The sequence below is a fragment of the Sinocyclocheilus rhinocerous genome, unplaced genomic scaffold (assembly GCF_001515625.1).
Source record: "Sinocyclocheilus rhinocerous isolate Xijiao unplaced genomic scaffold, SAMN03320098_v1.1 scaffold1294, whole genome shotgun sequence".
Taxonomy (NCBI): Eukaryota; Metazoa; Chordata; class Actinopteri; order Cypriniformes; family Cyprinidae; genus Sinocyclocheilus; species Sinocyclocheilus rhinocerous.
In genome coordinates, this window is record NW_015656157.1 from 1,606,002 (window position 1) to 1,615,807 (window position 9,806).

Sequence of the window (9,806 nt, forward strand, 5' to 3'; positions counted from 1 at the left end):
CCACAATATTCCAAGTACTGAACCTGGAATATTCCTTTAAGAGAATGAAAAAAAAAAATAAAAAAATGCAGTCCTCATCTAAATGTATTCATTTTCGCTTTACAAACAATTTTGCACTTATACAAGATGGCTTACAAAATATGTACAGTTAAACTTCCAACATTTGAACGACATGAAGAAATAATTTGAGGGTAGATCCGGTTATATGGGTCCATGAAGGGATGGCCTACAGTGCGTCTGAAGTGCAGCCCAGTTCCAGTACACTCTGGGCGAGAAGCAAATCAATGGATGCGCCGGTGGACAACACCAACACGGTGTCCGTTTCAGGCTGAGGCTTTGATAATGCACGGGTAGCGCGAAGGGCAGCTGCCCTGTGACTCTGCGGATCCTTCTCCGGGCCTGTCGCCGGTGGTAGTCCTCGTTAGAGAAGTCTTGAAAGTTGGCCGGATGAATAGCCCAGAAATGGCCCTTGCCATTGTCACTGCGACCGGCTTTGATGAAGCACTCATTCAAAGAGAGATTGTGTCTGACACTGTTTCTCCAGTTCTTGTCCTGTTTAAAGAGTAGATAACATGAATTATGACTCATCTGAAAGTAAGATACTTTGACTTAATAATGAATATGAGTTCAGATTTGTTATTATTAAGATTTATCATTTATAAGTTGTGGAGGGGAAAAGCTAGTAATATATTTTAAGAAATTACTAAAAAGTCTACAATATCATGCACACCTGACCAAAATTTTGAGGTCATGATTCTTAAATTTACTTTAAATCAAAACTTTTGGTTTTACAGATTAAAATCTTTGTCAGATTGTGGCAATCAAAATCTACTTGTGAAATCCTGTGGTTTGACAGATAAAGATCCAAATATAAGGCTTTGACAGATTGCAAATTCAGATGCAAGTTCATAACATTTGTTCTGGTTTGTGTTTATTTATTTTTTCTTTCATTCTGCAGTAGGTCTTTTGAAGAAGTGCTTTGCTAAATGCAGTTGGTGATCATCAGGATTACTAAAATGGTTTGTAGGCACTTCAAGAAATGTTTAAACATTGTATTTGATTAGAGCTACTATTGAGTGAATGATTAGCATTGGGAAGTACTGCAAGTAGTCGCAAGGATGTAGATCACTAAGAAGTATGTTGGTGAGATGTAAGTTGGAGAACATCTTACAGATCTTTGACTTTTCGAAAGATTTGTACAAAATTGCTTAACCTAACCACAACTTGCAAACAGAACCCTTTGAGGAAGCTTAGTTGCTTTCATGAAGGTACAATACCTTGCTTTTGAAATAAGGATAGTGATCGATGATCCACTGGTAAATATCACATAGCAGGAGCTTCTTTTCATCTGAATCCAGGATGGCCATGGAAATGAGGGCAATGTAGGACTGCGCTGGCTTCTCGTCCGTTCCTTCACTCTTAAGATTAGTCTTCTCGTGTTCTTCTTCACATCCGTTTTCTTCATTTTCCTGGTCCTCTGATTTTTCACTATTCTGTTCTGAGAAAGTTTCATTGACTGTGCATTGAAGACCTTCAGATGGAGGGCCATTGTCCTCTGGTTCTGCTCTCTCATTGTTGCATCCCTTATTGTACAACAGATAGTCATTGGTGAACTGAAGTCCCAGTTGTTCTTGATTGCTGCGGCATGCGTTGTCCTCCATTTCTGTATTGTTAGATCTTGGAATCTGTCGCTTAGTGGTTGAAAATTCAGTTTTTGGATCCAACTTTATAAAATTTTGTCCTGGTTTGACTTTCTTTGTCTTTCCTTGTGTGTTCCGTCTTTTCAAGAAGTGCTTGCAAAGATTAGTCCAACAAACGATTAATTTGGTAACAGATGTGACGTCAGTCTCTGAGGCATGTGTGAATCGAGTAAACAGGTAAATGCGTTCGTTAAGTTGTGTGTTTGTTCGATTAGCCACTTGTTCGAAAAACACCACCACCAGTTGCGAATCTTCCTAGAAAGCCTCCTTCAAGAAGGACTTCTCTTGCAATAACCAGATCGTTAACGCCACTTAATTTAAATGCTCTGCATATTTAACCACGCAATTAGAAGCAAAGTGGGGTACAAGAGAGTTAGAGGCAGGGGGTCTAATTGAGGGAGATTATTTTCATTAAACCAAGCAAATCTTTGTAATTACGAGAGATTACACAGATTATTGTTTTTGATTAATGTAAATTGTCTTGGGTGGTGGCTGCAGTGATACAACATGACCTCTGGGTGTGCTTATCCTGTTTGTGTCAAGTCTTTGGGACTAAAACAAAAGCATTGTGCATTTCAGTTTACTGTAACTTAAGATTTTAAAAAGTGTTTTTAAAATCAGCTTTCATGCACTAATGTTAAGATGAAAATTAAAAATTATAATACAGTATCCTTTTTGATGATTAAAAAAAAATGTGTTCAGTCTTTGAAGTTTAAGGTTTAGATACTATGTTACAGTAAGAACCATTTGATGCAACCATTTAATTTAATTCCAAACAATAAAGTTAATTGTAAAGATCATTTCCAATAAAAATATCCTTGTACATGTAGAAGGACATCATACTTTTCTCTTTTTTTCTATTTATCATTAGCTTTTTCTATTTAAAACAAATAATGTAATACTTTAAAAAATTCAAACAATAATGAAAAAAAATTATATTAAATTTAGTTTCACCATAAAATAAAATATAATATAATATAATTATTATTATATTACAGTGTAAATCAATATTAAAATTCAAAATTAAAATATATTATAATTAATAATAATAATAATAATAATAATAAACTCAAAATTGTAAACAATTTTCAAATGGATAAAAAAACCTTTAATATGAAATCTGGTTTCACTGTAAAATAAATTAATAAATAAAATATATTAAAATACAAAAGTGTCTCCTAAATAAATATAATAAATAAACATATATTCAAATATATTATAAAGTGTCTGCTGAATTAATACATGTAAATATTATGTTTAAAATTAAATGCTTTTATTGTCAACCAAGTTGCTCTTACACACCCTGATGCTAATTTTACAAACTATTTTGAGATTTAAGACTCAACACACAAATACACACAGGACATTGCATAACAGTACAGCACATTACAGAAGTGAAATGGGATTTTGAAGTATCTAATTATTGGGTTGGGTTTATATATAAATAAAATATTATCTGTATTTTCCCCTTTTGCTCCAGTATTTATTTTTATTTGTTTTATTTTATTTATTGTTAAGTGTTGTACTGTGTCAACATCTGAACAAAGATTTTTTTTTTTTGTATAATGAAACGTGGCAAATAAAATGTTCAGTTAAAATATCATTTAGATACCATAGCAGTCGTATGTGAACAAGCTTGCTGTATTGGTTTCAGATTATCCAAATGAGTGCCCTAAAAGTCTTTTGTCAATTAGTTAATTATCTGTCCTATGAAGGTAGTAATTGGATTACACGTGAATCTGTGTTCCTATTAAAGCCACTGTTAGTGTGGTTGTTTGTCTGTTGTTGACCTAACACTTAGTTGCCAATAATATTACTGGGACGCAATGTAGTGTCCTGATTCAAAAGGTAGGAGAGTTTGGACACGTGGGCTACAGCATATCACTATGACTCACATGCATATTTGACTTAAAATAACTGCAAGAACAAACACACACACACACTCCTATATGTGCTATATCCAGTCCTGTAATGGGAATCAAGGTTTAACCCCTTAGCATTCCTGTTAATTTTTTTTTTTGTTTAGAACTTTTTATAATACACATACAAATTACGAAAAGAAAAGACTCAAAGAGCTACTCAGCTATTTGTCTTTTCTCCAGAAACATTTATATGCTTTCAATGCGTAATTTGTATGTGCCATTAACACAGGTCCAACCCACAAAGACAATATTTATAGAATGTTAATGTCAAGGTTATTCTAGAAAACTAATTCTTTTACAAAGAAATATAAGTATTATATATTCATTTTATATTGTTGTTTATTTTCTAAATGCTATTTCAGATTACATTTTGCTATATGGTAAATTGGTGCATAATTTGTTTCTTTAAATATATTTACATCTTCCATTTTGAACACTTGTTGCTTCTCTTCATTGCTTTTATGTCATTTTTTAAAGTTATATTTATGGGCTTTTTATGCCTTTATTGTGAGAGGACAGTGGAGAGCTGACAGGAAAGCACTGGGAGGAGAGAAGGGAGCAGGATCGGCAAAGGACCTCTAGGCGGGATTCGAACTCGGGTCGCCGTGAGCGCAGTTGCACTATATGTCGACACACTAATCACAAGGCTGTGGGCACCGACTGCTTTTATGTCTTATTAAAAAATATCTTCTTAAAAAAATAAACACGATACTCTTTTTTTCATTTTAAGTGCATTCACATTTCGTTAATGTCTGAAAATTAATAAAGAGCTATGAAAATAAGTTGAAATTTTCTGTTCACATGGAACCATCCAACAGAACAGATATTATAAAATATGTTAAATTACAATTAATAGTTTAAAAAATATTTTAATGAAAAAAAAAAATATATTATTACTGATTGCTTGTTGCCTGCCTGAATACCTCAAACCTGATTTTGTTACTTCATTGTTAGCTTGTGGTTGAGCAAATTGGATAATTTGATTGTCATTCTAAATTAGTAAATCTGTAAATCTTTTTGAAGACTTTCAGAGGAAAAGCATTGTTAGACAGCAGCCCATCTTTTGCCAAAACAGGGAAATTAACATGTGGTTTCCTCAAAGAAAGAGTACCAATAATTAAAATTCTGTCATCTTTTAATGAGCTTTATGTTGTTAAAAACAACTTTCTATCTTCAGTGAAACACGCAAAAAAAAAAAAAGATGTAGACATACTCAGTCACAATTTACTTTCATTGTATGTTTTTCTATACAATGAAAGTGAAAGGAATGAGCCTGTAATTCTGCCAAACATCTCCATTTGTGTTCCACAAAAGAATGTAATACAGGTTTGGAGCATAAGATTACAGTATGACTTGAGGGTATGTATCATCCTCAGGACAGGTTCATCATTATAACGCTATTATTCTTGTTTTAATATATGTATATTATACTCACCTTTGCTTGTTTAAGGAACAATGTACCTGTTTATTTCCTATTTTGCCTTTCAAGCCTTATTTTTACCTCAGAAAATTGACCTCAAACATTCTCCCCTCCCCCACCACATACAATAAAGAAAAACACGGGACGGAGTTTCCTGAGGATGGTGGATTCAGTCTCGTGTGGATTTTTCAGATCGGTTTACCCAACTGTCCTCAATGAGCAAGTGTGTTCGTTGTATTACATTGAACAGCACACCGTTAACGCGTGTGGGTATATGTGTGAGTTGTTTTAGTGTGCGTCTGTTGTCATTTTAGGACTGAAATTACACAAAGCATTCAGACCTCAATATCATGGCTTTTTACAACTCATGAAGTGGATTTTCCCGCACGGAATGGATCGAACGGAGCCATGCGCTCCTGTTCCACTTGTCGCGGGAAACCCACCTCTCGCATCACATCTGAATGCAAAACGCAATGTGCTTTCGCTCTCACGCCAGACTATTAAAGTGGGCAAATCAGACTGTGAAGTTCAGGCGACGGTGGGTAGGTTTACAAGCACCAGAGGCCTATCAGAAAGGGTAGACCTTGCTTCAAGTTCTCTTTTTTTAGACCGCACTGTCCCTTTTAAAGCTCGCCGCCACGCCTCTTCGCAAACAACCCCGCCTACTTATAGACAAACCGCCGTGCTGATTGGACACCGGCGGCGGTCATCGAACGCCTTCTCTGCTTCTCATTGGCCAGCCGCTGCCTTTCGCTTCAGGCTCTCGCGGGGCTGCTGTGCGAAGATGGCGGCCGAACTGGTAGAAGCGATGGTGAGTAGATGAGATTTTTTAAAATAGTGAAAGTAAAAGGAGCCAGGCGAGTTAGAAGCGGTGCTTATTCAAACAACGTGAGTTAAATTTCATACTGTCGTATTTGGTGCTCATTCAGGACAAGTGGCAGTCTGTAAAGTGCGTTGGCAATATGTATAAGTGTGTATGTAAATGATTGTGTGTCAAAACCCAGTGAGCTGTTTATGTATCCAGCATATCTGGCGCGTTCTAACGTTAGATTCGAGTTTTTGAACGTTCCGAATGTGCATTTGATGTCCGAAACGCAGTTTGGTTAGACAGCTCACCAGGCTTTGAGACCAAAGCTAGTGTGTCTGTGTGCGCGGGGGCGCGCTGCCTGTGGAAGTGAATGATTAGTCTGCACAATACAAAATAACAAAACAGTCTCTGCCTTTTCAAATCACACGTGCATTTTATCCATGTAGCTGTAAAAATCAACACAATTCCACACTTTGCAGTGCTGTATGTTAATGTGTAGGTATATAGTCACTTGCACAAATGATGCATGTGTGTTGCATTAAAAGATAAATAATTTTCATTTGTGCAAGACCGTTTTACTACTGAATAGCAGCAGATGATCGCAGCCATGCTGATATTCAGTAGTGCAGCATAATTACGAACATGCCTTGAACCTCATATTGTTTTACCTGTTTTGCAGAACTGATTTCTGTGTAACGTTAGTGTTTATAAGGAGAGTGTCATTGGCCTGCAGGGGTTCAGTCATAGTAAACTAGAGATTGAGGTCATTTTGAAGCTTGAGGATTGTCTTGGCATTGAATTTGGAAAGTTAAAAAAATATAAACAACTTTTAAAAAGTATTGTGAATTTTTAGTAATTATGAAATTTTAGTAGATGCTTTTATTTTAAGCAACTTTATGTACACCTAATATAGAGAAAATGAATATTTGTTGCGGAAGTTATGTACGATAAACATTTGAATTTGAATTTATGGCTGTTAATGTGTCTATTTAGACTGGGATGAATAATCGCATGCACCAGTGGGACAGATTTTTTACAGAGAGGTGTTTTAATCTCTTTTACAACAAATTGCGAAGACAACTGGCCAACCAATAAGATTCCAACCAACCAATAAGACATAAAACTATAATTTTGTGGCGCTCATGGACAGAGTATTCTGCTGAGCAACAGTGAATAGCAAATGAAGAATCCAGACGTGGCATTCCTGTATTTGGTGTTTATTGACTGACTTTTCTGTGACAAGCGGTTTAGAAATAGTTGCGCAGAGCTGCTTTGTGTACCTGTCAAAAACCATTGTATTTCTGCTTTTCTATCACATGTGAAAACTGGAAGGTATTTTAATGCCCAACATTTGAGCTGGTGTGAACAGGTCCCTGGTTCTTGATTTGTTCTCTTTTGGGAATCGAACCCACAACCCTTTGGTTGACAAGCCAGATATTGAACTCTTCGGTGCATTTCCCCGTTTCTCATTCTCATGGGCTGTTTTTGTCTCCCCAGAACATGGTGAAGAGTTTCCGGGTGTCTGATCTGCAGACGCTGCTGGCCTCAATGGGCCGCAGCAAAAGTGGGTTGAAGCAGGATTTAGTGGGAAGAGCTCTTCGGCTTGTGCAGACCGAATACAGTCCGGAGCTGCTAAAGAACGTTCGACAGCTCTATGAGACGCGCTTCCCCAAAGCCTCGGCCTGGCTGGCAGCCCGGCGGCCTGAGTCCGTGCCTGTAAACTACCCTGCCCTTAACTCCTCGCCCAGAGGCACGGCCCAGGGCACCGACTACCTCAACGGCATCCCCAAACCGGCGCCGCCTCCTGCAGCAGAAGTCAAATTGGTGCCCCTGCCGTTCTACCACAACCTAGAAACGCTGCTGCCACCCACAGAACTAAGTGAGTCCCATTATCATGAATAAATAATAGCCCAATTATAATAGGTGTGTCTAGCCGATGAGGAGGAAATCCATTGAGCTAATTCTGTTTTTGCCACTCTTTGCAGTCGCTCAGAACAGCGAGAAGCTGCAAGAGAGTCAATGCGTTTTTGAATTAACACCAAGTCAAGTGGAACAGATCCGGAACTCTAGGTAAGAAATGTACAAGTCATCTTGTTAATTGGTGGATTTATTTAGCAGTCAATCGATGGCCAATAATAACAATGCTGATGTTCAGGAAATTAGGGTGCATTGTTAATGTAATTTAATGATAGATAATGAGCAGGCCTATGTGGATGATGAGTGTGCAGAACAGATATTCACAGACGCCCAACGTTCACGTTTCAACACGCCTTCACTTTTTTTTAATTTTTATTTTGGCTACACTTATTTATAATTAAACGTATCTTAACTATGAGGATTTAAAAATAGATATACAACTTATTTTTAGTAAGAATAAAAAATATATATTTTTATGGAAATATTTATATATTCTTTGCAAGAAAAAAAGCTATTTTTTCATTTGCAGTAACAACTTGAAATTATACAGCTGTAAAGTCATAAAATAATATTTATGCTAGAAAAGGTTCCAGTAAGAATGATTTTTTTAAGCACGATTAACTCCATTAGACACAATCTCAGTTTTTTCTCTAAAAATTGCTTTGTGTTATGTTTATATAATATTTAAACTATGTAATATTAATTTACAAATTAAAATATAGCCTACCATTATTATTTATTGGCAATTACTTTTGATTAATGTTGACAAAATATCCAAATATCAGTCAATGAGTACCTGGCTGTTTTTGTTTTTTTTACTGAAAATACAAAAGAATATAAAGCATCTTTAAATGTGTTTACTCACAATATTTTTTGTACCTGCTAATGCACAGTGAACTTCGCCCAGGAATGAAATCAGTTCAAGTGGTTCTCAGGTACGTCATTCAGCTAAATCATGTCTGTACATCACGTTTTGGCGTCAGAGATGCATTTATTGCATGCTAACATGTCCTGTTCTTCTCCTAGAATCTGCTACACAGACTCTATCGGTGTTCAGGAGGACCAATATCCTCCCAATATTGCTGTGAAAGTGAATCAGTCCTACTGTCATGTACCGGTAAGTGTTGTGAATTTGATTAGGCTGAAAGAACAGGGAGTGTGGTGGTTTCACCACTCAGGATGATCGTAAATCTAAACCGCTTTATATAAATAAACTTTTAAGCATTTTCTCAGCATCACATAAGCAATACACCAGTGTTATTTTAAAATTTAGAATTAACTTTCTGAATGCGTCTGTTGTGGGTTAAATGGTTTTCTTAGAATGTTGTATGTCTTGTTGCTGTAAATTATGAATTTGATTATTTATATTACTACTTTTTGTTCAGGGTTACTATCCCTCCAATAAACCGGGTGTTGAGCCACGTCGACCCTGTCGACCTGTCAATATCACGCCATGGTTACACCTCTCCACAGTCACTAACAGAGTCACCATCACATGGGGCAACTTTGGAAAGGTACAGAGACTTCATACAAAGAGCTATCGGTATTTATGAATGAACCTGTTAGATGAAGTTGAGTGTGTTCTTGCTGACCGCTGTGTTTTGGATGCAGCGGTACTCGGTGGCAGTGTACCTAGTGAGGGTGTTCACATCTGGAGAGCTCTTCAACCAGCTGAAGCATTGCTCAGTTGAGAGTCCCGATCGTTGTCGCGAACGCAGTAAGTTTCTCACCTTGACCAAACACACTTGGGTTACACTTGAAACCCTGTAAGTAAAACAGTAGCAAAAAACAGTTGAAATAATTTGCATATGTGTTTTTTTTATGTATTCTCAGGCTTTTAATTAATAAAACGAATTAATCACAACAAAAAAGTGGTTCACTGTAATAGTTCCTTGCATTCACAACCTTCATTTATTAATACATTTTTTTCATAAAGGAACCTTTTAACAATTTGCTATGTGGTAGTTTCAATTCCCACTAAAGAGTCAGGTTATATATAAACACTAATCACTATTTATTTGAATAATACATTCAAAAGT

The 9,806-nt window shown here is 36.4% G+C and overlaps 2 protein-coding genes across 2 annotated transcripts; one reads left to right on the forward strand and one right to left on the reverse strand.

Annotated features, from left to right (window-relative positions):
• Positions 1-201: 201 nt before the first annotated feature.
• On the reverse strand, positions 202-1,972 carry LOC107719640 (hepatocyte nuclear factor 3-beta-like). The gene is made up of 2 exons (XM_016527125.1): positions 1,278-1,972; positions 202-552 (listed from the first exon to the last, which is right to left on the reverse strand). Exons 1-2 carry the CDS (start codon positions 1,659-1,661, stop codon positions 202-204), a joined length of 735 nt encoding a protein of 244 aa, XP_016382611.1. The 5' UTR covers positions 1,662-1,972.
• Positions 1,973-5,753: 3,781 nt separating this feature from the next.
• LOC107719581 (E3 SUMO-protein ligase PIAS4-like) lies at positions 5,754-9,594 on the forward strand. Its single transcript, XM_016527038.1, has 7 exons — positions 5,754-5,853; positions 7,348-7,729; positions 7,836-7,920; positions 8,661-8,702; positions 8,794-8,884; positions 9,153-9,281; positions 9,379-9,594. The coding sequence occupies exons 1-7, from the start codon at positions 5,827-5,829 to the stop codon at positions 9,535-9,537; spliced, it is 915 nt and encodes a 304-aa protein (XP_016382524.1). The 5' UTR covers positions 5,754-5,826; the 3' UTR covers positions 9,538-9,594.
• The last annotated feature ends 212 nt before the right edge of the window (positions 9,595-9,806 follow it).

Excerpts from the sequence above, each read along its gene's own strand:
- LOC107719640 (XM_016527125.1), bottom strand. The coding sequence starts at position 1,661 with ATGGAGGACAACGCATGCCGCAGCAATCAAGAACAACTGGGACTTCAG. Across the intron at positions 553-1,277 it reads ATCCTTATTTCAAAAGCAAG|GACAAGAACTGGAGAAACAG; the intron begins GTATTGTACCTT and ends CTCTTTAAACAG.
- LOC107719581 (XM_016527038.1), top strand. The coding sequence starts at position 5,827 with ATGGCGGCCGAACTGGTAGAAGCGATG. Across the intron at positions 5,854-7,347 it reads CCGAACTGGTAGAAGCGATG|AACATGGTGAAGAGTTTCCG; the intron begins GTGAGTAGATGA and ends TTGTCTCCCCAG. Across the intron at positions 7,730-7,835 it reads GCTGCCACCCACAGAACTAA|TCGCTCAGAACAGCGAGAAG; the intron begins GTGAGTCCCATT and ends CACTCTTTGCAG.